Below are 27,218 nucleotides of genomic sequence, written 5' to 3' on the forward strand. Positions count from 1 at the left end.
GAGTTCCTTGCCTGCTGCAGAGGCCTCCAAGGCTTGCCTCCAGGCTGGGGAAGGACTTCCTTTGGGCTCCATAGATACAGATACCACCCGGTCTGCCTCGCTCCTTCAACTCCCCCACTTACGGCCTGACCTTCACCAAGACAAGCCTGAAACCATACTCATTTGGTTTTTTTTGAGAATGAGTCTTTCTCCTCTTGCCCATGTCCTCTCCGTGCCTGACAGGAGGCTGCGCCCTCGTTTCCAGATTCCTTTCTTCCTCTTCTAGTTTCTCCGAATGTCCTGCCTGCCTCAGTGGAGTCCTCTTCCGTCTCCCCCCTGGCCCAGTAGCCCTCTGTCCTCACCTCCTTCTTTGTCCCAGGTCACTGACCTAGGTACGGAGATCCTAATCAGAGCCCTGCTCTTGGCTTGCCCGGACAGGTTACTCTCCAGCGCGGGGCCTCATTGTTCGCATCTGTAAAAGGAGGCAGCTGGACTAGGTAGTGAGTGATGTCCTGCTGGAGCCCTACGAGTTCATTCTCCCTTTTACAGTCCTCCCCTCCTCCTCTCCCCTCCTGGCTCCCCTCTCGGGTCTTCTCTCCCCGGGGAGGCTTGCCCTAGCCCCGGGGGAGCTGTGGCCCCAGCTCCCGGTCCCTGTCTAGGCAAGCAGCCCTGGGCCTCCTCCCCAGCCCTGGCCCCGGCTCCACTCCATGTGGCCCGTCTGAGAGGCTGGCCCCAAGCCTGGCGGCAACTCCACATTTCTCTGTTTTTCCTTTTTTTTCCCTCTCTTTCCCGGAGTTAACAAGAAGCAGATGTGGCGCACGATGGTTGGAGAGGTGGGGGGAGGAAGGGGGAGGCTGGACCGCCAGCCAGACAGGGGGGAAGGGAGTGAGCAAGAGAGGGAGGCGGGAGGCCAGGGCCCGCCCCACAGCCACTCTTGCGCCTCTCAACAGCCACAGGGGCAAAGCCCTGTCACCTCCAGGATCCGGTCATTGGGGAAAACAGATAGGGAGACCAGAGGAGGGCCAGCTGGGGCGAGGGGGTGGAGGCCCAGGAAGCAGCATCTGAGAGGGGCAGGGACCAGGCACAGGAGGCCAGGGGGCACAGAGAACAAACTCCCCTCAGAAGTGGAGAATAGGAGAGCGGAAGGAACCAAGGGAGGGACGGACAGGAGCCTGAGGAGGAAAGAGGAGGGGGAGAGGGGTCAGGCCAGGCGGCCGAGAAGGAGGCGTGTGGCTGGGGGCTGCCGCAGGAAGCTGGGGACAGGCACCGGCCAGCGCTGTCCCTTGGAGCAGCGGCATCCCCTACGGCAGACAGAGGCGCCAGCGGTCAGGCCGGGATGTGCCTCTGAGGGCCACCGCGGAGCGCCCCCACCATGGCCCCCGGCACCCTCTGGAGCTGCTACCTCTGCTGCTTGCTGACCACAGCCGTGGGGGCAGCTAGCTACCCTCCCCGCGGTTATAGCCTCTACACGGGGGCCGGGGGGGCCCTCAGCCCTGGGGAACCCCAGGCCCAGAGCGGCCCCCGGCCTGCCAGCCGCCACAGGTAAGAGTCTGGGTCCCAGCCCAAGGCTGGACGTGGGTGGGAGGGTGGGTCAGAAGGGGGCTATCCTGGCCCCCACCTTGGCTACCCTCCCCGGGGCTGTATGCCCTAATGCGGGGAAGAGGGGGAGAGGAAGCCCAGCCATCAGGTGGCTCCGCACAAGCCCACCTTCCTGCAGAGCATTTCTAGGGCCCCCTAAATAGATAGGTCCCCCTCTAACCTCAGGGAGACCTGTAGTTGGGTGCCCAGGGAAACGACCCTGAGGGTCCTGGGCCAGGCCTTCCTGCAAGCTGCCGGCTGTGTACCAGCCTGGTGTCCTCCGGCAGACCTTTCTTTATCCCTTCCTCGGGCTTCATGGGCCCATCCAGTGATCTGTGATTCTTTCTTGACACCACTCCTGCTCTGTTCCGTTGGGCTCTCCAGCCGGACACAGATCAAAGGCCAGCTTGAATGGGGCCAAGAGTGTAGAACGCAAGCCCCAAAGGGGGCAGGGCTCATCAATGGCTTATTCTCTACTTAACCCTGAGCTGGACCCCTGCCTGCCCTGTCCTCTCCCCTGAGGGGTGGGTGGAAGCCAGCGTCCAGGGGATCACCAGAGGGACCCAGCCAGCTGGCTCAGACAGGCCACGCCAAGCTGGGGATTGACACAGAAAGGGACATGAATGAATGTGTGAATTCAGAGGCTCCCTAGGACCCCCCAGCCTTGAGGATTGACTTCTTATAGTTACGGTTTTCCACTCTGTGCCTCCTCTCGCGGTCTTGAAAAGTCCTTACCGACTCCCACTGCTCAGGAAGGCGTGGGGGCAGCTGCCCCTGCCAAAGCCCTGGCTCCCACTGGTCCCCGGGGGCCCTGCATCTTTTAACCCTCCCTCAGCCCCTCTGGTAGCCCCTGGGTCCTCCTCTGGGGCTCGTGTCTCTGGCCCTTGGGCCCAGGTGGGGTTGTGCCTACAGGAACTGGTGTGCCTATGTGGTGACCCGGACAGTGAGCTGTGTCCTTGAGGATGGAGTGGAGACCTTCGTCAAGCCTGACTACCAGCCCTGTGGCTGGGGCCAGCCCCAGTGTCCCCGCAGCATCATGTGAGCTCCAGCGCTGGGGAATGGGTACTTGGTGGGGGCTGGGCTAGGGCAGAAGGAGGGCAGCCAACTCAGGGAATTTCTGCAAAGCAGGTAGCCAGGGGCAGGACCAGGGCCTTCAGTCAGAGCCATTTTGAGACGACACCGAGGCAACAGTTTGGGGCGGATACTGAGGGCAAAGTCACCCGGACCACCCCACCAGGCCCCAGATGCCTTCTCTGGGCTGAGTCAGGCTCAAAATGAGGAGTTCGAGGTTCCAGCAGAAGATAGGGGGAGGAAGAACAGGGATTTGGCCTTTGGCCAGCAAGCTGACAGCTGTCAACTGAGCACGGCCACATGCCGGACAGTAAGGGGGACTCAGCCTGAGGGACAGGCCTTGTCCACCACCAGCAGCTGCCCATCTCTGAGGACATGACCCAGGGTCGCTGCCAGTACAGGGAGGAGTAAAGAGGCCTCCCTCTGCCTCTCCCAGGTACCGCAGCTTCCTCCGCCCTCGCTACCGAGTGGCCTACAAGACCGTAACGGATATGGAGTGGAGGTGCTGTCAGGGGTATGGGGGCGATGACTGTGCTGAGGGTCCCGCCCCGCCGCTGGGTCCTGCACCTACCACACCACGGCCCCGGCCCCGGCCCGCCCGCCCCAACCTCTCTGGCTCCAGTGCAGGAAGCCACCTGAGTGGACTAGGTGGGGAAGGTGAGTATGGGAGCCACTGGGGAGAGAAGTGGGAGCTGGTGCTGGCTGGAAAATGTGGGGCCAGGCTGCCAAGGGTGAGAGCTCCATGCTCCAAGTCAGAAGAAGGGGACAGAAGGGAGTAAGTGAGACCCCTGAGATTCTCTGCCTGTGCGTTCACTGTGTGTGTAGTGTGTGTGTGTGTGTGTGTGTGTGTGAGTCAGAGAGAAACAGAATGAGAGATCAAGAGAGAAAGAAGGCAGAGAAAGAGAATGTGCTCACACACGCCCACACGTGGCCGAGATACTTCCCAGTTGGGAACGGCTTTGGGAGGAAGGGGGAATTCCTTCGAAAAGCTTGGTCACCAAGGGGATAGACCGTTCAGACTACAAGTCCTAGAATGCACCGCACCCGACTACAGGTCCCAGGCCCCTCGGTGGCCTCTGGAGACTGCAGGTCCCAGAATGCAGCAGTCCCTGTGGCCTCCTGGAGTGTGCGTGCGCGCTGGGCACTGCGGACGTGCTGTGTTTGCCTGCCAGGGAGATAGTCATGCTGTAATGATGAAAACAGGAACTTCTGGCTGACTCTCCCACCTTCCAGCCAGAGCCCCCGCAGTCTTCCCGTGGAACCTCGTCTGTCCCTGGGGTGTTATGGAGAGACGTTGCTCGGAATAGCCACTGTTGTGGGGCCCACAGTGCTTCCCCACATTCCCATTTCACAGATGAGGAAGCAATTTCTGAAAGACATTCTGGACAGTAGACTTGGTGGTCAGATGGATGAGCTGGGTTTGAAACTTGGCTCTGCCGCTTGTTAAACTTGTAATCCAGGGCCCAGTTCCTTAATTTCCTCTGGTTCTCTTTCTCACGGTCCACCAAATGGGAAAAGCTGCTGTGTCTGTCCAATGGAGTCTATTTTAAGGGGGGAAAAGCCATGGTACGGTTTTGGCCTAGAGGCATTCAGTAAATGGAGTTTCCTTCCACCTTTTCTTGCCCAAAGTACCCAGCTAAGGAGTGGCCAAATCAGCGAGGACCTCGTGTTGGAGATGGGGAGAGCGGGCCCTGGGAGGTAGGCACTGAGCCCTGAGGTCCGGCCCCCATGCCTGATGCCGTCCCCTCTCTGCCAGGTCCTGGGGACTCAGAGAAGGTGCAGCAGCTGGAGGAGCAGGTGCAGGGCCTGACAAAGGAGCTGCAGGGCCTCCGAGGTGTCCTGCAGGGACTGAGTGGGCGCCTGGCCGAAGACGTCCAGAGGGCTGTGGAGACGGCCTTTAACGGGAGGCAGCAGCCCGCAGATGCGGCGGCCCGCCCCGGCGTGCACGAAACCCTCAGTGAGATCCAGCAGCAGCTGCAGCTCCTGGACAACCGCGTCTCCACCCACGACCAGGAGCTGGGCCATCTCAACAACCATCACAGCGGCGGCGGCGGCGGGGCCCTGGACCCCACCCCGGCCCCTCCGGGCCCCAGTGAGGAGCTGCTGCGGGAGCTGGAGCGGCGGCTGCAGGAGTCCTGCTCGGTGTGCCTGGCGGGGCTCGATGGCTTCCGCCAGCAGCAACAGGAGGACAGAGAGCGGCTGCGGGCCCTGGAGAAGCTACTGGCCTCCGTGGAAGAGCGGCAGCGGCAGGTCCCCGGGCACGCTGTGGGCCGCAGGCCCCTTCAGGAGTGCTGCCCTCCCGAGCTGGGCCGGCGGCTGGCTGAGCTGGAGCGGAGGCTGGATGTAGTGGCCGGCTCGGTGACAGTGCTGAGCGGGCGGCGAGGCACCGAGCTGGGAGGAGCGGCGGGGCAGGGGGGCCACCCCCCAGGCTACACCAGCTTAGCGTCCCGCCTTTCTCGCCTGGAGGACCAATTCAACTCCACTCTGGGTCCCTCAGAAGAACAGGAGGAGGGCTGGCCTGGGCGGCCTGGGGGCCTGGGCCACTGGCTGCCTGCTGCCCGGGGCCGACTAGAAAAGCTGGAGGGACTGTTGGCCAACGTGAGTGGGGTGCTGGGTGGGCGGCTGGATCTGCTAGAAGAGCAGGTGGCAGGGGCCGTGCAGGCGTGCGGGCAGCTCTGCTCTGGGGCCCCTGGGGAGCAGGACTCCCAGGTCAGCGAGATCCTCAGTGCCTTGGAGCGCAGGGTGCTAGACAGCGAGGGGCAGCTGCATCTGGTGGGCTCAGGCCTGCACAAGGTGGGAGCAGCCGGGGAGGCCCAGCAGGCTGCACTGGAGGAACTGCAAGGGGTCGTGGGCCAGCTCCAGGGTCGCATGGACGCGCAGGACGAGACAATTGCAGAGTTTGCACTGCAGCTGAATCTCACGGCCGCACGGCTGGGCCAACTGGAGGGACTACTGCAGGCCCGTGGGGATGAGGGCTGTGGGGCCTGTGGCGGTGTCCAAGAGGAGCTGGGCCGCCTTCGGGATGGTGTGGAGCGCTGCTCCTGCCCCCTGTTGCCCCCACGGGGCCCTGGGGCTGGCCCAGGTGTTGGGGGGCCAAGCCGAGGGCCTCTGGATGGCTTCAGTGTGTTTGGGGGGAGCTCAGGCTCAGCCCTCCAGGCCCTGCAAGGAGAGCTCTCGGAGGTTATTCTCACCTTCAGCTCTCTCAACGACTCACTGCATGAGCTCCAGACCACTGTGGAAGGCCAGGGTGCTGATCTGGCTGACCTAGGAGCCACCAAGGACCGCATCATCTCGGAAATTAACAGGCTGCAGCAGGAGGCCACAGAGCATGCCGCGGAGAGTGAGGAGCGCTTCCGAGGCCTCGAAGAGGGACAGGCACAGGCCGGCCAGTGCCCCAGCCTAGAGGGGCGATTGGGCCGCCTCGAGGGAGTCTGTGAGCGGTTGGACACAGTGGCCGGGGGACTGCAGGGCCTGCGCGAGGGCCTTTCCAGACATGTGGCGGGGCTCTGGGCTGGGCTCCGGGAAACCAACAGCACCAGCCAGACACAGGCAGCCTTGCTAGAGAAGCTGCTGGGGGGGCAGGCAGGCCTGGGCAGGCGGCTCGGTGCCCTTAACAGCTCCGTGCTGCTCCTGGAGGACCAGCTTCACCAGCTCAGTCTGAAGGACTTCACTGGTGAGGGGGCAAGAGGAAGCATGCAGTGGGAGGTGGGGGGACCCCTTTCAAGTCCTTTCTTTCTCCTTCCTTCCTCCACAACAGCCAGTCTTAACCTTATATACTTTCTCCTTGCTCTGCCCAGCATGAATTACAGACCCACCACTGTCCTGGGGGTTGGTTTGTCCACAAGAGATGACCCAAGTTCCCAGCTCCCCACTCTCCCCTGGCAGCTCATACAGGCCAGTGGGTAGGGGTGGGGTGCTGCTCTGACAGCCAGGTATCCAGCATGGGCAGCAAGGAGCCCCACCAACCTGCCCATGGACCCACAACCTTCCTTGTCCTTTGGAAACTCCTTTTATGGCTTTCCCTCAACTTAATTTTGTCACTGTAGGGCCTGCGGGTGAGGCTGGGCCCTCAGGGCCTCCTGGGATACAGGGACCACCAGGCCCTGCTGGACCTCCAGGACTTCCAGGCAAGGAGGGACAAAGGGGGCCCATCGGGCCACCAGGTATGTGAGCTGAGGTTCCTACCGCAGCCAGGGCTCCCCACACCTCTAGCAGCCCTAGGCTTGACATTCATTCCATTCTGAACTTGACAGAGAAGGGAGGAAAGGGGCAAGGAGTTGGGGGGGGTGGGGAGTCCTACATGGCTGACAGTGACTAGGAGCTGGGACAGTCACTATATGGGCTAGTTGGATATGGTGGCCTTAGTGCTGTATTGAAGACTAAGGCTGAGCTCACAGGGCTATGAAGGGTGTGAAAGGCTGGGGGCTAGTTGAACTGGATGGGCCCTATTCTTCCTTTTCTTGATACCCCCATTCCTGCTTTGGAGTCTATGTGACACCTAGCACATCTAGAGAGACGCAGCAGATGTTTGCTGAGTGACTTAGTGAGAGCTGCCCCACTTCTCACTCCTCCCTCTCCTCTTCCCACAGGTCCCCAGGGAGAGCAGGGTAAGTTCCTTTCATTCGGTGCTGGAGGGAGTGGAACTGAACTAGGGGTTGGAGGATGGAAGGCCTCAGGCAGCCCTGGAGGGAGAGACCCAGGAAGGGAAGGGGGCCAGGCAGCTCTGCACTGAGCATGCACTCTGACCCCCACCTTACCCCTACCCAGGAGTGGAGGGGGCACCAGCAGCCCCCGTGCCCCGGGTGGCCTTTTCAGCTGCCCTGAGTTTGCCACGGTCCGAACCAGGCACAGTGCCCTTCGACAGAGTCCTGCTCAACGATGGGGGCTACTATGATCCAGAGACTGGTAAGCCTGGAAGCAGGCTGGCTGGGCAGTGATATGTTCTCATTCTTGCGCCCTCGGGCAAGGGGAATCTTTTCGTGCTCTGGTTTGGGGAGACCCCTATTTCCTTCATTTATTCATTCTCACCACAGCTTGGGCTAAGGGTGGGGGGAAGGAGCGCTTCTTTCTTGGAGGCCTGGGGCTGCCGTAATGAACAAAACACCCAATTCCCTGGCGTGGTGGAACTTACATTCTAGTGGAAGACAGGTGACAAGACCCAGCAGGTCTCTCCTTAGTCCAGGAGTTCTGGGAGGGCTCCCCAACACCTCCCTGGTCCCTGCCACCTGTCTCCCCTCCTGACTGCCATCCTTGTCCCCAGGCGTGTTCACAGCGCCCCTGGCCGGGCGCTACTTGCTGAGCGCGGTGCTGACCGGGCACCGGCACGAGAAAGTGGAGGCCGTGCTGTCCCGCTCCAACCTGGGCGTGGCCCGCATAGACTCTGGTGGCTATGAGCCTGAGGGCCTGGAGAATAAGCCAGTAGCTGAGAGCCAGCCCAGCCCCGGCGCCCTGGGCGTCTTCAGCCTCATCCTGCCTCTGCAGGCTGGAGACACGGTCTGCATCGACCTGGTCATGGGGCAGCTGGCGCACTCGGAGGAGCCGCTCACCATCTTCAGCGGAGCCCTGCTCTATGGGGACCTGGAGCTAGATCAGGTGTAGACAGGGGGCTGGGCCCGACCAGCCCGAAGTGTCTACGCCGGCCAAAGAGCCAGCGGGGGTGACGGGGTTCCGTCCTGGCACTCCAGCCCTAGGCGAGCCGCCGTCCCGTACCCTCTGTGGCACAGGCGCCCAGAGCACTCCTCTCCATGGCCTGAGTGCGCCGGGTCGGGGACTCTGGGGTCCCCTCGTCCAGACTTTTGGCCTGCTCGCCGTCCCCTGCAGGGCCCAGACTGCGGAGGAGCCAATCCTCGCACCCTCGCAGCTCCTCCAGCGGGTCTCTAGGCCGATGCAGGGCTCTCCCGAGGGGCTCCGGCCCCCATCGCCATACTAAACTATTCAGGAATAAAGACACTTGGTTTTTCTAAAAAAGAAAACAAAACAAAAGAAACTGTGTGCTCCAGTATGTGTTCAAGGGTAGAGAGAAGTACAGAGGGGCCGGGGTAAGGGGGGAGCCCTGGGTTCCCTAACCTGATCGCCCCCACCTCCCGGCTCGGTGGCTCTGTGCGCGCTTGCCGTGCACCCGCCTGCGGAGAGAGGGGCCGGCTGCTTTGGGCCGCGGCCCGGCGCTCCTCCCCCGAATGCCCGTTCCGCCGGCGTCCGCCAGGGGGTCCTGGGAGCCGGCCCCCGTCACGTGACCTCCGCCGCTCACCTAGCAGCCCTGCTGCTCGGCGACGGAGGCGGGGCCTCGAGCTGGGATTGGCTGGACCTCGGGGGCGGGGCGCAGACGGCGCGAGCGACGGCTAGGGCTGAAGGGTTCAGGGCGCAGCTGCGAGGCCCGGCTCGACTCAACTAGGGTCTGGAGTGCGAGCCGCCGGTGCAGGAGAGGAAGGGGCAGGAGGCGCCTTGGTACTGCACTTTTTTTTTGCATTCAGGAGATTGCCTAGCTGCGCTTTAGAGAGGTTTGCATTAGCTCCGAGGCTGTCTGACAAGTGAGGCCGAGAAGTGGGAGGCGTTGCCATCTGCTGGGCCACGCCACCTGCGGAGGGGAAGCCGGGGACCAAAGCCTCGGGGTCTGCGCTCCCAGGCCCGCTTGAATCGGCGGGCGTGGGGAGCAAGGGACCTGCTCCCTTCTCTCCCGGCCGCAGGAGGCCCCCTGGGGGAGGAGCTCGGGACGCAGAGGAGGAGCCAAGTCAACCCCAGGAGCAGGGACACAACCCTCTGGGATAAGAGGCAGAGCCCAGGAGGAACCCCGTCAGCCAGGCGGGGAGAAAGCTCCGGGAGCAGGCTCATGGAAGACAAGCAGATCCTGTGCGTGGGGCTAGTGGTGCTGGACATCATCAATGTAGTGGACAAGTACCCAGAGGAGGACACCGACAGCAGGTAGGGGCGCCCGGGCCCCTCGGAGACCCCAGGGGCCGCTGCAGCCCCGCGTTTGAGCCCGACAACCAAGACCCCATCCCCAGGTCTGCGGGCCCCGCAGTGAAAGTCCAGCCTCGGGAGCTGGTATCCCGTGCCCTCCGCCCCGGAGGACCTAGGAAAGAATGGAGGCCGTTAATAATAAGACCCAGGCTTTGGATAGCACTGTGTTGGCCAATTCCCGTTTCAGGAATCATTATCCGCGTTTAGAAATTCTTTGAGATGAAGTGATTTATCCAAGGACATGCAACTAGTAAGGGGCAGGACCAGCTTCTTTCTTTCTAACAAAAAGACCGATGCACTTGTCTCTCACCAGTGTTTACTTCTAATTTCTCTACTACGTATATCTCATCTGTTTCTTAAGTAAATTTTGAGGTAGCTTTCAATAATAAGTATGTGCAGGTAGAGTGCAAGAACACTTAAAACCATGGTATTTGAGCTTCACTATAGCTTCAGAGCTTGGCTGGCACTAGAGGCAAATTTAGAAATTCTGTGGGTTATGGGTAGAGCTGGCTCATGTGCATGACCAACTTTTCCCTGGTGCTAAATTCCAAAAGGAGTTTACCAGAAGTCCTTTTTACAAAATCAGTGAATAACATCCTTTTTGGTTGTCTGGTAGAAGTCGCTCGTTGGCTCTCATATTTACTCTTGGTAAGAACCTCACCTTTACACTGTGATCCCAGAAGGGCATTTCTATGAGGCAGAATCCGAGCCTTTCTCTTGGTGCTGTCTGGTGCTTAGAATCCTGAGAGTTGCTCCTAGGCTATCAGTTTTCTCAGCCAAGAACCGGATAAATGGCTAGTTCAAGGTTTAACTCAGACAAGACACTATAGCACTCATAGCCATGAATACCCAGTTCTCCCTGTTCTGATTGAGGAGAGAGACCCGAGTAGTCTCCAGGCTCTGGGTCCACCCAGCACTGTCACGTACTTTGCTTACAGCAGCCCATGGGAAATGTGTCAGGGTCAGTCAAATTCCCTCCTTACAGATGAGGAAGCAGCTGTCTCTGTGGAGAAATTAAATAATTATTGTAAAGGCCACATAGTGAGTGAGTGGCAAAGCAGTAATTACAATTCTTGGGAATCTAGCGCTCCAGCCCTCTGTCATCTCCTGAGCTCCCTCTCCCTTTGCTGCTGCCCATCTCATGGAATTGACCCTTTGCTTTGGGCTGCTCTGTTTGCCAGAGGTTAGAGCCCTTGCCAGGGAGGGCAGGGCCAGTGGGGGAGGGGCACAAGGGTAGGCTGCTTTGTAGACCTAGCCAGGTCAAGCTGGCCACAGGACACGGGCACAGTGAGGAGTTCAACCTCCTCAAGAGAACAGTGTGGGTTCCAAGGCCGCAGGTCCTCCCAAGGACTGGAGGGCCTGGGGAAGACCCAGAGTGCCACTTTCAACGACAGCTTCAGTGCCATTCCCTTTGAGATTACTTACTGGAGAGGCTAGGATAAGGAGATCCTGCTAGCTCCCACCAAGGTGGGCTCATTCTGAAGGAGGGCACCGTGTTCTCCATGCCCCCTGCTCGCAGGGTGTACCTCCTCCCCCTCCCCCAGCCGCATGGTTCTGCTCCTCTGCAGAGCGGTGTGGTTGTCCATAGGGCCTCTCTCTCTCTCTCTCTCTCTCTCTCTCTCTCTCTCTCTCTCTCTCTCTCTCTCGTGCTCAGTCCACCCAGCCCACCTTCTGGACTCTCATGCCTCCCAGATGAGCAAGCCCAAGTGGGGACGCAGTTCTTCCCAGGCATTTCGGCCCCACCTCTCCTAGGCTGTCCGGGCTCCACAGGCATCTGGGGACCCTCAGGAGGCACCACCTGGAATTTGGCCAGACCCCTGAGTTCTGGCCTCGCCTCCCAGAGTCCAGGCCAAGAAGAGCCTTCCAGAAAGCATCCTCATGCTCAGCAGGGCATTTCTGCACAGGAAGTTGGGTATCAGTGTGACTTTGAATAATTTCCACAAAGTAAAATTGTATACACTTTCTTCGAAACCTCATCCAAGCCGGGGCCTGACTACTTTCCATTCACAACTACACATTACATGGCGGTGGTTTTGGAGTCAGGCTGCCTGGGTTCTGATGGCAGCTTTGTCACTAACTATTGGTGTGATCCCAAGTCAGTCAAATCCCACGAGGCTCCCCGTTCTAATCTGCATGAAAATTTCTCTAAAGCTCATAGCTCGAAAAATGTTTGTCCCTGTACAAACTAGTATCCTTCCTAACAAGATCATGGACCCCTTTTCCCGAGACTGAAGGGAACTTCAGGGTTAAGTTTTGTGTGCCAATATACCTTAGCCTAAAAATTCTGCTTCCTGTATTTTTCTTCGTTAGTCGTTCTTATTGTACGCGGCCACAGTTATTCTTTTTGGAACTGGAAGAATAGAAATGACAGCCTGCACTGTCTACCCCAAAGTATTGTGGGCGCACAATGAGACATCATTAAAGTGCTTTGATGCGCGTGTAAGTCATTGTTTTTGTTGTTGATAACAACAAAGCCCTGCAGGTGCATCTCCAGTTGGTCTCCTCAGTTTACACCTTGAGTTAGATTTTCAGTCAAGATAGAGAAAAACGAAAGAAGAAAAAAAAGTAATCGTGTGATGGGGGTGGTGTGTTAACTGACCTTCCTGTGGTAATCATTTTGCAATACGCCCGTTTCAAAGCACGTTGTATACCTTAAATTTACAGAATGTTATATGCCCATTATATTTCAATAAAGCTGAAAGAAAGGGAAACAAAAAAATGGAGGAAAACTGGTCTTCATCCAATAATCTTTTTAACTTTTGACATTATTATGTAAGTTAGCTTCCCCTTTCCCTCCCCGCCCCCCACTTAAATGACCTTAATGTCCAGGTTTACTCCTTGTCTTACTTACTTTAACCCGAGTTATTATTGAAGTGGGCTCCCCTGAGACGGGAGCAGGGAGCCGATTTGACACCTGTGGGAAGAGGTACTTGGAGTTCTCCAACCATCGGGGCTGAAGGTATGACAGCTCTGTACCTCGGGGAGAGGCGGGTCATCGTAACTGAGAACCGGGTCACCCACAGTGGAGCCCTCCTTTGTGATGGACCTAAATGCATGAAAATGAGAAGGCTGGTCGAGATGCTTTCTGAGGGGGAGCTCCCAGCTTTTACACGTCATGGGCCCTACCCAGGGCACTGTGGCCGGCCTTGCTTATCCTGGCACCAGCCTGCTGGAGCTGCAGGGACCATCCGTGTGTTTTGCAGGTGCTTGTCCCAAAGATGGCAGCGCGGAGGCAACGCATCCAACTCCTGCACTGTTCTGTCCCTGCTTGGAGCCCCCTGCGCCTTCATGGGCTCCCTGGCCCAGGGCCATGTTGCCGAGTGAGTGGAGGAGGGAGCGGGAAGGTGGAAAAGAAGGAAGTCTTGACCCTGGGTGGGGGGGGAGGGGGCAGGCTATAAGAAACGGGGTGGGATAACTCTGGATCCAGAGTTGGAGGGGGCGGAGTGGAGTACCAGTGTCCTAGACCCTCCCGTGTGAGCTTATCTGCTGCTCAGGTGTTCCGGCTCTCCTGCTAAAGCTCTCACTTCCACAGCCTGTTTCCTCGGCCCCTCCCCGGAGCCTGCTCAGCTTCCCACCTCTTCCTTCCTTGCTTCCAACAGACTCTGCGGTGGATATGACTTTGCCCTTCTCGATTCCCCGTGGTCCTGGCTTACGCTTGCGGCAGAAGGCAGTCAGGGACATGCCCTAGCCATCCTCCGCCCGGGGGTGTCCAGCCTCCATGGTCCTAGGGTTCAGGCCCACAGTTTCTTTCCCCGTTGAGGGGGCAGGGCAAGTGCTGGTGTCCTCCCTGTTCACTGAAGCCACAAGAGCACCCTGCCCGAGGACACCCTGAAGCCACGTGCTAACGCTGGGCCCAGACCCAGGCCTCAGCTGTCCAGCTATTTAGGCTGCAGCCCATGGTGGCCCACACACTTCCTCTGTGTTAGCTGCCGCAGGGACCCAAACGCCCTTTGACCCCTGGCCCTGCCAGTTCAGCAGATGCTTATCAGGAGGTGAGGCCCACACTTTGCCCACTGTGGGCACTAGGGCAGGCTGCCAGCTTGCTGGTCTGGGAAACTCAGCCCTTTGAACCCTGGTTTCAGGGGCGTTGCTGCCCAAACCCAGCCCCCTGAGTGAACTGGCACGAAACAGATCAGGGGGCAAGAGCCTGCCCTGTGAGGTGGGACAGAGGGACCTGGAGCCAACAGCTGGTCACTTGTTAACTTTCTCCAGCGGTTGTCTTCCTTCCCAGCAAGAGGCAAGACTGTGGCTCTTGCTTAGGATAGTGGACTCGCCTTTATGGAATGATAATGCTGGGAGGTGGGCCATTCCAACTTCTCCCCATGTGTTTAACGAACATTTAATGAGCACCTACCATGTGCCAGGCACTGTGGGTGCAAAAAGTCATTCGGAAAACCAAACCATAGTTGGGATGCTTTGGGAAAGTTACTATTTAAAGGATCCTTGAGGTGTGAGATGAGGAATAATGCCCCAAGTTGGTACCTATATACAAGTCTGTATTGTCTAGCTTTGGTGTTGCCAAAAGTGGGGTCCAGCCATAGAGAGAAAGGTCGGGATGGTGGCTGACTAGTGGACACAGGATGCTGTCTCCAGAGAGGGCCAGGAAACGTGGGGTGGCCCCCTTGTTCTGTGGGTGCAGGCTCCCCAAGGGGCCACCTCCTGCTCACTCTGATTGGAGGAGATTCTGGGGTGAGAGTCCCGGGCCAGGCCCACTCTGAGGAGCATTAGGCACTGGGAGCCAGCTCACTGCCTGGAGGGTTCACCCTGCCGCGAGAGCAGGGGCCCACGAGTGGCCTCACCAAGGCCACACCACTTCCTGGCTGGGCATTATGGAGGCAGGTGTCGAATGACCTTGGCCCCGGAAGGGCCTTCCGAGAGAAAAGTACCGTGAGGATGAGTGTGTGGAGGGCCACTGGGGAACAGAGTACCACCTTGGTGATTCGTAATTCTGCCTAGGCTGTGCGTGAAACAGGCCACGGTGCCCTCACCTGCTTTGTTCAAACAGGGTGCACATGCTCTAGGCCCCTGATCTACCCCATCCAGTTTAATGAATTTCAGCACATCCTTTCTGGCTTGAGTCAGACCGGAGGCCCCGGAGGCCAGGTCCGGGGTTGGAGTTTACTTCAATCAAGATCTAAAAGACTGTCCCTTAGTGTTTTTCTCACTGAGTTCCCGCTATGCGCCCCTGCCTCTTCTTCCCCCTTGCACAGCCTGGGACAGCATGGTGGTTTCCAGTTCCCTCCTGCCCCCCACTCCCCCGCTTGCATCCAGGGTCCCCAGCGGCCCTGCCACCGGCCCTCCAGTCCCCAAACCTTTGTCGAGCCGCACCTCCCCGCGGGTTACTCCATCCCAGCAGTTTTGTCCTGGATGACCTCCGCCGCTATTCCGTGGACCTACGCTACACAGTCTCCCAGACCACGGGCTCTGTCCCCATCTCCACGGTCATCATCAGTGAGGCCACTGGTAGCCGCACCATCCTACATGCCTACAGGTTTGTATGCCTGTCTGCGCCTTGCCAGCCGCCGCCGTTGTCACTAACTCTCGGAACAGGACCCTTCTTCTCTGAGAGGCCCATGGGCTCCAGCACCCCTCCCATCCCTGCAGGAGGTCCAGGCCGCTTGTAGGCTCTAATCTGTGTCTCCTTGCCCTTCCCTTGGCTCGGGCTCCGCCCCAAGCTTCCTGGTGGCTGACTTCAGGCAGCGGGGCGTGGATGTGTCCCAGGTGGCCTGGCAGAGCAGAGGGGAGACCCCGTGCTCTTGCTGCATCGTCAACAACTCCACTGGCTCCCGCACCATTGTGCTCTACGACACGTAAGGCCCCCTGGCCTCGCCCTCGCACAGACCACCAATCAGTTCCCTCGCTCGCCACCCTGGGCGTCCCAGCTGCCCGCTCTCTGTCGCCTTTCTTTGTACCGGAAATTGTCCCCATGCCAAACTGTTCAGTGATTTCTCAATTATTTTCAATTAGGGAAGAAGTGAGGGGGGAAGAGATGTGCTTTGCTCTGCCCGGTGCCTTGGCCTTGGTCAACACTAAGGATGGGCAGGCAAGCCTGTGCAAAACATAATTCATGATGTGATTCCTTCATAACTGGTCAATCAGCAGCCTGGGAGTGGGTGTGGGGAAATTGTTCTGAGGAGAGAGGGATGGATGGGAGATGTGATTCCAACCATCTTAAGCCCTGAAGGGGACCCACTGGAATTTCCAGGGTCAGCCCCAGAGTTGCCAGCCTGCAGCATGGCACCAAGGAGCTGGGTTTGGGTGTTCAGAAGAGATGAGCCCACCACAAAGGTCCCGGCATAATGAAGCCAGGCCAGAAGCCACACACAATTCACAGGCATCACTGAAGCAGCAAGAAGGGGAACATTGGGTCCGAAGATCAGGGCCATCAGATGCCATGTTAATTAAGGGGAAGGGATCCCCTTTAAAGTCCCAAGCTACTGGGGAGAGGCCCTGTGGACCCAGACCCTTCTCCTCTCTCCCAGAGTCCCTCCTGAAGAATCTCAGACCTTTAGTTTACTAAGAACCTAGTATGTGCCAGGTACTGTGTTAGGGCTGAGGTGGTCCAGACCCAGCAGCCCTGGGGTTCAGGCTGTCCCTACCGCCCAGCATGACTCCTGGACCTGGGGGAGAGGGGGCGACTATACTAGGACAGGCTTCATGGCCAGTGGTCTCTGGCTCCGTGTGTCCCAGTGGGCATATGTGCTGGCAATGACCTTCTCCTTGGGCAGTCCTAGTCATCTGCCCATTAAGCAACAATCTGGCAACTTTGATCAAGGACACCACATGAGTATTCACAGGAAGAGGAGAGGAGCTCAGAGGAGAAATGTTTGTTGCCTCCTGGCCTCAGTGCAAGGATATCCACACACATTACCTCCAACTGCAGCCGACTGGCGGGTTTGGACCCACTTGCCAATGGCAAAGCAGCCTCAGAGAGGCCCAGGTACACAGCTATTTAGATCGATTCAGCTACAGAACATGGAGGGGAGGACATAGGTTAGGTGTAGGTCTCTGGTCAAGGCAGACCCTTCCCGGGGCTCTACACCTAAGTCAGCTAAACTATAAACTCATCCTCGAGCATCAACCTTGACCTCAGGGTTGCGACATGAAGCTGCCAAACTTAGAACAGTGGTGCTGTCACTGCTGGGGCACCGGAAGTGAACGGGACCAGGCGCAGAGCAGCCGTGGCCTTTGGAGTTCACCGGGGCACTGCATGCTGGGAGCACGTGTGCCACTGGTGAGGGGGAATTCTAGGAATTGTAGTCCCTGGTGCTCTTAGAGTGTTCTGGGAGATGTGGTCTCCAAGGCACACTCAGCTGGCCTCTTGACCCATGCCCAAAGGGCACCCTAGCAGACTGCCTCCAGCCCCCTGTCTGGGTGGAGCTGAGTAGGGCAAGGAGTGGTCAGGAGTTTAGCCTGGAACAGGGCCTGTCCTGGAGCTGAGCCTCAGAAGCCTGTGTTGGAGATCCAGTCTGGCCATGCTGCAGGCAGCACCAGGTATAGGGCCCCAGCAGCCAGAGATCCGGGCCCGGGCTGACCTCACCATGGCTTTTCTCTCTCCTTTCTGTCTTGTGACTTAGGAACCTGCCAGATGTGTCTGCTACAGACTTTGATAAGGTTGATCTGACCCGGTTCAAGTGGATTCACATTGAGGCAAGTCCTGCCCTACCTGTGTTTCGAGGGGCTCAACCTGCCAGCCCTTTCACGTATTCTGCCTTCTTCTTAGTTTTTTTGAACCATGAAGTACTTCAAGATAAAGGACGCCAACCCCCCTCATCCCCTCTCCAGCTTGCTCTGTGTTTTAAGGCCTAGAAAGCACCTTACTCGGGTTCACACAGCAGGATGTAGGCACCAGAAGCAGGATGCTGGCTCCAGGCAAAGGCCCATGCTTTCTGTGTCCCAGGCTGCCCACCTCCTCCACACTCGGAGAAGTCCTGAGTTCTAATCCTAGCCTTGTCATTTAATTCACCATAGGTCCTTAGGAAAGTCTCTCTTTAATTCCTTTGTCTCCTCGTCGGTGAAATGGCGGGGTGTGTGTGGGGGGTGCTGGGAGGTGGTCAATAAGGTCTCCAAGGTCCATGACTGCTCTAGAATTTTGAAACTTCGGATGGCATTCCGACCCAGTCCCCCCTCGCCCACCAGCAGGGAGGGAAGAAGAAGCCAGAGCAGCTGCTCTGCCCAGCTGGTCCTGAGCTGCCCCATCCCGCCCCACCCCACCCCAGGGCCGGAATGCATCAGAGCAGGTGAAGATGCTGCAGCGGATAGAACAGCACAATGCCACACAGCCTCCGGGTCAGAAGATCCGAGTGTCCGTGGAGGTGGAGAAGCCCCGAGAGGAGCTGTTCCAACTGTTTGGCTATGGAGATGTGGTGAGTGGCCCATGCAGCTTCCCCTTGCCACATCCAGCTCATTTAGGTTTTGTGAGAGAGAGAGAGCACAGAGGGAGAGTGAGAGAGAGAAGCAGACTCCCCGCTGAGCAGAGAGCGGGAGTGGGGGGGGGGGCGTTCCATCCCAGCACCCTGGGATCATCCCCTGAGCCACCCAGGCGCCTCTCATTTAGGTCTTAAAAGGAACCAAGCGTTCCCTTGGTCACCGGAAACGCCCACCACACCTGGAATGGCTTGCTGTCCTTGGCGGGTGGGGGGCAAAGAGGCAGGCCCCCAGCTTTGGACTCCCTTGCAGGCCTCGGTGGTGGCGATGGAGAAAAATGTCTCCATCCCAGTGGGTGCGTAGGTACGAGAGTGGCCAGAGGGCTACTAGGGCCAGCCAGCGCCCCCGTGTGGGAGCATTTCCTCTCTGGGCCTCCTCCGGCTCCCCCCCCCCCCGCCCCCCCGTCAAATGAGGGACTAGGACTGTTCTGCCGGGTGTCCTCCAACTCTGGGGTGGGTGGCGGGCTGTGGGAGCCACCAAGGGGTGAGGGAGGATGGGAAGGGGACTTGCATAAGGTAAATTTGGGTAGTGCTGGGATGGAAATGAGTTCCGAGTGACAATCCTGGCATCATAGCCCAAGCTGGTTGGGCCTCCACTGTGGCTGCACAGAGGTGTGGATGCCTGAGCCACACCGCGGGTTTTTATTTGATTGGTGAGGGTGGAGCTTGGCTGAAGTATTTTTTAGCAAAACTCCCTCTGGCAATTCCTTTTTTTTTTTTTAAGATTTTATTAATTTATTTGACAGAGACACAGCGAGAGAGGGAACACAAGCAGGGGGAGCGGGAGAGGGAGAAGCATCCCGGGGTCCTGGGATCGCGTCCCTCTGGCAATTCTAACGTGTAGCTGGTGTTGAGGAAGCTCTACAACCCCTGCGCCTTTATTTTATTTTATTTTTTTTTAAAGATTTTATTTATTTATTTAACTGACAGAGAGAGAGAGAGACAGCGAGAGAGGGAACACAAGCAGGGGGAGGGTCAGAGGGAGAAGCAGGCTTCCGGCGGAGCAGGGAGCCCGACGCGGGACTCGATCCCAGGACCCTGAGATCATGACCTGAGCCGAAGGCAGTCGCTTAACCAACTGAGCCACCCAGGCGCCCCGTTGCGCCTTTATTTTAAAGGTGAAGAAACTAGGCCCGGAGGGCATAGTTGTATCAGGAAAAGCAAAAGAAAGCAAACCCCTCTTGAGAGCCGGAGGTGTAACTTGGCAGTGGTAGCTTTCACCGCGAGATGGCGCTCAAGGCTCGCTTTGGATTTTCAATTGCAGGGAAATTCGTTGATCTTAGACCAAATACACCAGAGATTTTTGTGCCACAATTTACGGGACTGGCTTCTAGCATGTATCTTGGGCAAGTATGAAAGCGCATTCCTGTGGGACAGTGAGATGCTACGTTGGGGATTTAGGCGGCCATGTTGGAGGAGTGGCATTATAATACGGGGGCAACGCTAGGCTGCTGGTGGTGAGTGACTGAGCTGGGACGGCGTTTGGGGGACCGTCAGCCTCTCTTCCACTGCCCACAGGTGTTTGTCAGCAAAGATGTGGCCAAGCACTTGGGGTTCCGGTCAGCGGGGGAGGCCCTGAGGGGTTTGTACGGTCGTGTGAGGGAAGGGTGAGTAGGGGAAAGCCAGGAAGAGACCGAGGTGTGGAGGGCCAGTGAGTCTGGCGCGGGGAGGGGCGGCACTGCCCTGAGGAGCGGGATGAGGCTGGGGGCCAGGGGCGGGCCGACGACCCAGCTGAGTGGAGGGTCTTGCAGGGCTATGCTGGTCTGCGCCTGGGCTGAGGAGGGCGCCGATGCCCTGGGCCCTGATGGACGGCTGCTCCACTCGGACGCCTTCCCTCCACCCCGGGTGGTGGATACTCTGGGCGCCGGAGACACCTTCAACGCCTCGGTCATATTCAGCCTGTCCCAGGGTGAGTACCCCGGCAGGAGGCGCCAGGCTGAGGCCTGCCCCTGCCCAGAGGACCCGGCTGATCCAGCTCTCTGCCCCTCCAGGGAAGAGTATGCAGGAGGCATTGAGGTTTGGCTGCCAGGTGGCCGGCAAGAAGTGCGGCCTGCAGGGCTTTGAGGGCATCGTGTGACTGCCCTGTGGCAGGGGGCACTGGCTCACACCACCCCCTCCCTGGAGGCTGGCGCCTCCATCCAGCCTGGCATCCACACTGCCCCGCTCCCTGGGCAGATGCAGCCTGTGGGGGGCGCTCCCCCTGTGTCCTGGCGGCTCACACCACTGAGCCGCCGAGCAAATAAATCTCCTGCCCCAGAGCCGGCTTCCTTCTGCCAGTCTGTTTGTCCTTGATGTCTGAACGGCTCTGGCTGGGGACGCCAGAGGCTTTGATGCTACAGCCCTTCACCCTCTTATTCTCTATTCCTCGAAGTAACCTCCCTGCGTAGGCCCAGAGGAGGGGCAGCCTACACCGGAGTAGCAGGAAGTACCCCCGACTTGCCACCAGCTGCGCCCTGGGTGGAGGCCTGGCTGGTTCTGGTGAAGAGGAGCCACAGGGGCTGGGTAGAGACCCTGAGCCTTCCTGGCTGGGGAGGACACGTATCTCCTTGTACCCCAGGGAACCTTCTAAATAATAAGCCACCAGAGAATCTCCTCTGGGCCCCTGGGCTGTCACAAGACTCCAGTCTGATGGCTCCAGGACTGTCCACACGGCTGAGCCAACCTGACAGGCCAGTGGGCAGGGAGACTTCTCTGTGGTTTGGTGGTGCCTTCACGGTCCAAAAATATCTCCCCTGTGACTGTCCCAGAGCCTGAAGCCCCACCCTTGGAGCCGCCTTGTCATTAAGGCGGTGCCTCGGCCACAGATGTGCCCCAGGACTCAGTGTTCATGTCCCTGGGGTAGACCAGGGCTGAGGGCATATTGGAATTAGCCAGTTTTCATATGGGAGTTGGGGCAGGGTGTGTGAGACCACAGAATGTGCTAAGGACCATGGGTTTTGCGGTCTGACACACCTGAATTCAAATCTGCCACTTAATTGGCAGTGTCACCTTGGGTACATTACTGACTCGGTCTTCCTCAATTTCCTCATCTGTCAAATGGAGCTAATTCTGCCTGGTGGTAGAATTATCGTGAGTATACAATCAGACAATGTAGAAAATGCCCAGCATGACGCCTGGTGTGTACTCGGCTCTCAGTAAATGGCCATTCTTGTTAATATTACGGGGAGGGCACCTACAGGGTGGTGGGGAGGACCGGCTCGGAGCTGCAGGAGGGTCCTGGGTGTCTGAACCCCAGCGGATGGGGAAGAGGGGCATTTGGGCCCCAGCGAGAGGCTGCGCTCTCTTCCCCAGCTTGTCTGCAGCTGGGCCCCGCTGCCGTCCCCTGCTGTCTCAGCACCCTCTGGGAACAGGGTGGAAGCCGAAGCCCCTCCCAGAGGCCTGTCCAATCCCCCACCCCCTGCGTCCCTGAGGCCAGACCGGCCAGACCAGTTAAGTAGATGGCCCAAGCAGATGAGTTCATTCAGTTCTTTATTGGTTATCTGGGCCCTAAAGCTGCCCCCTCAACTTCGGGTCTCCCTGAGCTGCACAGAAAGACCTGCCCCTCCGGGGCCAGGAAGCAGACATACACCCAGCATACACAGCCCACTCTTTGGGGCTTATGTTCTGGTGCTGAGACTTCTAGGGGTGCAAATCTCTAGCCTCAGGGTTCATATCTCATCATTCTCCAGTTGAATAACATGAACTTCAAACTCATTTGGGGTGTTCTTGGATTCCGGTGTTTCCCCTGGATGCTCCTCTGCGTCCCTTCCAGCGTCACTGGCCTCTTCCTGGCCCGTAGCCTCTGCTCTAGGGCCTGGGGCTTCTCTTTCAGCCTCTGCCTGTCCCCCAGCCTCCTGTACAGGCTCCAAGGACTCCCTTGTGGCCTCTACCTGTGCCCCATCTTCTCTGGGACCCAGGGCTCCCTGCAGCTCTTGTCTGGACGGGCTTTTAGCTAATGGGGACTGCCTCCCAACATCTTGTGGCTCCGGGGGCTCTTTGGGCTCTGTGTGCCTTGGGGCCTCTCCTGGGAAGTTGATGAGCTCTGCAGGGGTCATGAGCCCATCCCCATTCAGGTCCTGGGTCTCGAGCACCTTGTCCACTACCAGGATCACCTGTGGAAGCACACGTTTGCTGGAGAGTCTGCAGCAGAAAGAGATGTTCCCAGGAGCTCTGACCCTCCCAATACCTCCCCACATCCCTGCCAGGCAGGCTCAGAGCACTTCTTTTATTGTGGATTCACCAAAAGAGTCATGATGAAAAAGACTAAAGCCCCAAGAAGCTGAGTCTCCTTCGTGGGAGAAGGGGCCCCCCGGCCAGCAGGGCTTACCGGGTTGGCGATAGGAAAATCAGCAGCTCCGGGCGCCAGAGCTGCAGTTAACATGGACAACAGCTCCAGGCCGTCCAGCTGTCCACTTTGGTCATAGTCGTGGAGGGCAAAGAGGTAGAGGAGAACTAAGGAGGAGAAGCCGGATCAGAAGAGGCACCAGGAACAGGTGGAGGAGGCAGGGGGCAACTGACAGCCCGGGGTCAGTCCTGGCTCTGCTGCCCCTGAGCCCCCTGCCCACTGGCCCCGGTGCCCAGCCCCTCACCCTGCTCCCGGCTCATGTGTTCCGGCTCCTTTTCCATTCTCTCCAGTCCCTGTAGGTAGTTCTGCAGAAGCCTGGCAGAAATGGGGAAAGTAAGCCCAGAGAGGCCAGTGTGCAGACCCAGGCCCAGCCCCCGCCCGGCCCACTCACCGAAGCTGCTCCTGGCCTGGCTGGAAGGGGTTGGACAGGGGCAGCTGCTGCACCTCGGCGTCCAGCCTGGAGGAGGAAGAGAAGGGCCAGGCTTGCCAAGAGCCTCCCTGAGGATCCGGCCTACCAGCCGCCTTCCACCCTCAAGCTCCTGGCAGAGTTCTCTCCCCAGACCCAAGGGGCGTTGTTCTCTCAAATTCCCAAACACCTTGTGGGGAGGAGGCCCTTCTGGTCTTAGAAGCAGAACCTCACTCCCTCAGACTGGTTTTACAGATTCCTAACTTAGATGTTAAGGGAAAACCCAAATAAAGCACCTGCTTAGACAGAGGCCAGATGAAGCCACACCTAGTAGATACAAGTTGGAGACCCAAGAAAACAGTGAGTGGGTGTCCGGACAGCGGGGCTCGCGGTCACCCTTCGGCTCTGGGGCCGGGCCCGAGGGGCAGGTCTGTGGCTCAGCCCCGAGGCACTGCCCAGGTTTCCGCAGACCGGATTTGCTCCACGACACAAGCTGAGGGCGTAGATGTTGGTTTTGGAGTTTTGATCTGCTCAGGCTCTCTTTCTCAGTCCTCCAAGCCCAAGATTTGCTGCCAGTTCTGGAAGGGGCTGCCTGTTTGCCCAGATCAGTCCAGACCTGTGAGGCCAGATGGCTGGCAGGAGCTGCGGCAGCAGCCTTTGTCCCCATGGCCAGCCTTGCTGCTCTCCCTATATCTGTCCCCCTACCCCAGCCCACGTACTCGCGGTGTGCTCTTCACACCGGAACCCTTGAGACTGTTGGGCACACAACCCCGAATTGGTCTGCTAATGATCTCCAAGGCTCTGGCATTCCCACATAAGGTCTTGAGAAGAGAAGCGCAGCCCCTTCCCCGGCCCAAAGCTTCTTCCCCAAACTTCACACCCCGCTGGAACGGAGTCCCCGGATCCCAGATGAGCTGATCCCAGCAAAGGTGCACCAGGTGCCCACTCTGCGAAGGGCGCCCCTATGGGCACAGACAGAGATGGCAGTAACTGGGGAAGGGGGGTGGATACATACACTCCAGGCTCCTGCCTCCCAGAGGGGCCCAGCACACCCTCAGATTCTCCAGAGACCCTCCATATCCCAGCCTATGGCCCTGCCCTCTGAGGCCCATTACCTCACGGTTCCATCCTTGGGCGCGGCCTGACTCAGGGGCAGCAGCACTAACATTCTCATTGCCAAAGGTAACAACATCCTTGCTGGAACTGGAACTAGGAACAGAGTCAGGGAGTCAAGGGGAAGGGAGGTCTGCCACAGAGTGGGGGGATGGGAGGGTTAGACAGGCACGCCTTTGCTCCCGGCCTCCACCTGCAGCCAGGTGACAGGACTCCTGCTCAGGGAGGAGGCCCGCACAGACATCAGCCATCCCCTGTGGAATTTGTCCGAAACAAATCTTACTCCGGACCCATTGTGTAAAGCACATAAATCAGACCTGATGTGGTGGAAGCAGCTCTGCAGGCAGGAGTCCCTCCCCACACCCATGCCCCCACTACCCCCACTGAGGTGCCCTGCCCATCCCCCAACCCCATCCCCGCCCCTCCAGCCTGAGGTGCTCGGAGAAGTGCTGTTCAAGTACATCTACTCCAGTCCAGTCCCTCACTTTGTGATGGAAACTAGCTCCAAGACGTTAAGAAAAAGGCCAAATCAGAAATGCGGAGGGTCACAAAAAGACCATGACTTACATAGAGGCAGATTATTCGCCTGTATTTATTAAAACTCAGCCAAGAGCAAATTGGTAAAGGCTCAGACTCCTTGAAACAGATCTAAACTCAGTTAAGGATTGAAACAAATCAGAGTCAAACCAACAGTGGCCCTAGGACCTATTCCTTTCTCTTGGGAAATCCCAATAGAAAAGAAAAAACAAAAGCTTCCTTTAGACCTACACTGTGCAGGCCCATTGGCAACACAAGCACTTGGTTATATGAAAACAGAGAAAGGATCAGTCAGAAGCACAGAGCATGAAGCTTACTTGACTAGTCCCAGGTGGGACGGGACGGATGTTATCATAACGAATTCCTAAGGAAGCACACGCCCACCACAGCTGAGGCCTGAGACCCATCCCCATATCTAGCAAGATAAATCATCAGGTGCAGAGGATCAGGGACCTGTCATGGTCTTGGGCATTCTGGCTGGCACAGAATTCTCCTGGAGAAATGTCTGTAGCTTTCATCAGATGCTCAAAGAGCTCCATGGCTCTAACAAGGTGCAGAAGCACTGCTAGGCTGGACATCAACTGCTTCAGAGAGGTGGGGTAGGGCAGGGGAGCATCCGGCCCATGGGAAGATGCTTGTGGGAGGCTGGTTGTAGCTGTGCAAGCAGAGCTGCCTTGAGGAAGAAGCAACAAAACATGGAAGTCTACAAGAAGGTGAAGCTACCGAGAGGCATAGAAACTGTCTTTAGGGCACCTGGGTGGCTCAGTCGGTTGGGTGTCTGCCTTCAGCTCAGGTCGTGATCCCGGGGTCTTGGGATTGAGCCCCACATGGGGCTCTCTGCTCATCAGGGAGTCTGCTTCTCCCTCTCTCTACCACTCCCCCCTGCTTGTGCTCTCTCTCTCTCTCGAATAAGTAAATAAAATATTAAAAAAAAAGAAAGAAACCGCCTTTAGTTTTCTCTGCATACATGGCCCCAAGTAGATATCATGAGTCTACATAGTTGATTGGTGTCCATAATCTGCAGTGGCCAAATGGGTGTTGAAGCCACTGCTCCCCTAAAGGTGTTCATGAACATTGGCTGCAATATAGATCCTTGAGCTCCAGATGTTGCACCCAAGAGAGAAAACAAGTCTTGGGCCCATCCGAGGGAGGGAGTTGGAACTGAGATCCCCATATCATCAACTGGGGGCCCTCAGAGGTCCCACTGCCGTGGACACATCTCAGGACATGGAGGACAAACCTCCATGTCTGGGCGTATCGTAGTAAATGTCCCAATGAAAAGTCATTCCAAAGCTGAATAAAAATAGAACGTATCTTTTCAAATGCATTGAGTTGGCAAGAAAGTAAGAAATTCTGAGTACGAAAGCACAGTGAAAATGGTAATCCTCGGGGCGGGGGCGGGGGGAATGAGCTTGAAGTTAGCTTTTGCCTTAAGAGTGTCTGCCAAACCAAACCCAAGTTTGCACTATCAGTCTGAGCCCTTGGTGCAACAGAGGAGCCCAGAGATAAGGCCTGGACCCACCCAGTGTGAGGAGACTAGTAGTGGATTCCCTACCTAAAGCTGGGATTCAAACAGCCCCACCCAATCATAAGGGTGATCAAAAAGTAAATGTGCCACAAAGAAGGGCAGCACAAATCTCGCCTGTCTTGACCTTGGTGCTGGGTGGAAGGGATAAAGTCTTCCCTGAGAATTTGTAAGAAGCTTGCTCTACTGTGGGTGCAAGACCTGAACTAAGCTACCTCTGTGGTTCAAAAACCTAAAGCAGATCGTTTATATATTAAGTGGTACCTGGTTGAGAGTACCTCCAGTCAACTAGTAGAGGAAAATAGACATCTTGTCCGAGAAACACAACTCCAATCCAGGCCTCAAAGAAATTCCATTGGTAAAGTGTCATGGAGCATGACCTCACAGCCAGAAAGTCATAAACATGCAAGGAAATAAGACACTGTGAGTGAGAGCCAGCTAACCAATAGCGGGTAAAACCAGACTTGCAAATTAAAGACATGGGAATTATCATACAGAGAACATAAAGTATATTTAATATGTTTCAAGACATTAAAGAGAAGCTTGAAACTATGCGAAAGGAATATAAGCATAAAAATGACCAAGAAGATCTGAAGAAAACCAAATATAACTTACACAAATATAATGAAAAGATTGATTTTAAAATGCAAATAGTAAGCGTTAGACTCAGACGATGTGAGAATTAACGAACAAATTATCCAGAAGATAGCTCGTTGAGCCAAAGACAGAAAATATAAAACATAGGTTAAGCAGCATGGAAGATGGAGGAGATACCAGAGAACATTGGATCGAAGCAGTGTTCTAAGATATAACAGCTGAAATTTTTCCAATCTATTACAAAACACTAATACTCTAACCCAGGAAGCCCAACAATCCAAGGAAAATTAAATAAACAGGATACACACCCAGAGCTATTCTGAAACTATAGAATACCAAGAAAAAGAGAAGATCTTAAAAGCTATCAGAAAGAAAAGACAAATCCCCCAAAAGGACAACAGACTGACAGCTGATTTCTCAACAGCAACAGTGATTCCAGATTACAGTAGTACTATAGTATTTTAACACATTGAGAAGGGGGAGTGGTGGGGAGGGAGAACTGCCATTCTAGAATTCTAGTTTCAGCAAAATTATCTTCCAAGAATGAGGTGAAACAAAAAGTTTTCATAAACAACAAATTAGAGAATTTGCCACCAACATTCCTCCATTAAAGGAAATTCTAAGGGATCTATTGCAGGAAAAAGGAAAATGATCCCAGAAGGGTTTGAAATGCAAGGAAATATGGTGAGCAGAAAAGAAAAAAAA

At 57.0% G+C, this 27,218-nt stretch overlaps 3 protein-coding genes across 5 annotated transcripts; 2 read left to right on the plus strand and 1 right to left on the minus strand.

Annotated features, from left to right (window-relative positions):
• Positions 1 to 855: 855 nt before the first annotated feature.
• On the plus strand, positions 856 to 8,600 carry EMILIN1 (elastin microfibril interfacer 1). The gene is made up of 8 exons (XM_028099618.2): positions 856 to 1,521; positions 2,470 to 2,595; positions 3,065 to 3,285; positions 4,385 to 6,301; positions 6,675 to 6,791; positions 7,218 to 7,235; positions 7,396 to 7,533; positions 7,889 to 8,600. The coding sequence occupies exons 1-8, from the start codon at positions 1,352 to 1,354 to the stop codon at positions 8,224 to 8,226; spliced, it is 3,045 nt and encodes a 1,014-aa protein (XP_027955419.1). The 5' UTR covers positions 856 to 1,351; the 3' UTR covers positions 8,227 to 8,600.
• A 364-nt stretch (positions 8,601 to 8,964) lies between these two features.
• KHK (ketohexokinase) lies at positions 8,965 to 21,271 on the plus strand. Of its 3 annotated transcripts, none has more exons than XM_028099641.2 (8): positions 8,965 to 9,546; positions 12,789 to 12,905; positions 14,939 to 15,076; positions 17,163 to 17,235; positions 17,805 to 17,951; positions 19,530 to 19,618; positions 19,763 to 19,920; positions 20,003 to 21,271. In XM_028099641.2, the coding sequence occupies exons 1-8, from the start codon at positions 9,455 to 9,457 to the stop codon at positions 20,086 to 20,088; spliced, it is 900 nt and encodes a 299-aa protein (XP_027955442.1). In that variant the 5' UTR covers positions 8,965 to 9,454; the 3' UTR covers positions 20,089 to 21,271. The 3 variants fall into 3 exon arrangements, with proteins under 3 accessions (XP_027955442.1, XP_027955443.1, XP_027955444.1); XM_028099642.2 differs by having other exon boundaries at positions 14,942 to 15,076; positions 20,003 to 21,270; XM_028099643.2 differs by lacking the exon at positions 14,939 to 15,076 and having other exon boundaries at positions 20,003 to 21,270.
• Positions 21,272 to 21,470: 199 nt separating this feature from the next.
• CGREF1 (cell growth regulator with EF-hand domain 1) lies at positions 21,471 to 24,056 on the minus strand. The gene is made up of 5 exons (XM_028099639.2): positions 23,857 to 24,056; positions 22,727 to 22,792; positions 22,580 to 22,650; positions 22,318 to 22,442; positions 21,471 to 22,102 (listed from the first exon to the last, which is right to left on the minus strand). The coding sequence occupies exons 1-5, from the start codon at positions 23,931 to 23,933 to the stop codon at positions 21,659 to 21,661; spliced, it is 783 nt and encodes a 260-aa protein (XP_027955440.2). The 5' UTR covers positions 23,934 to 24,056; the 3' UTR covers positions 21,471 to 21,658.
• Between the last annotated feature and the right edge of the window lie 3,162 nt (positions 24,057 to 27,218).

The sequence above is a fragment of the Eumetopias jubatus genome, unplaced genomic scaffold, assembly GCF_037043125.1.
Source record: "Eumetopias jubatus isolate StellerSeaLion01/CBP00866 unplaced genomic scaffold, mEumJub1_p1.0 scaffold_9, whole genome shotgun sequence".
Classification (NCBI taxonomy): domain Eukaryota; kingdom Metazoa; phylum Chordata; class Mammalia; order Carnivora; family Otariidae; genus Eumetopias; species Eumetopias jubatus.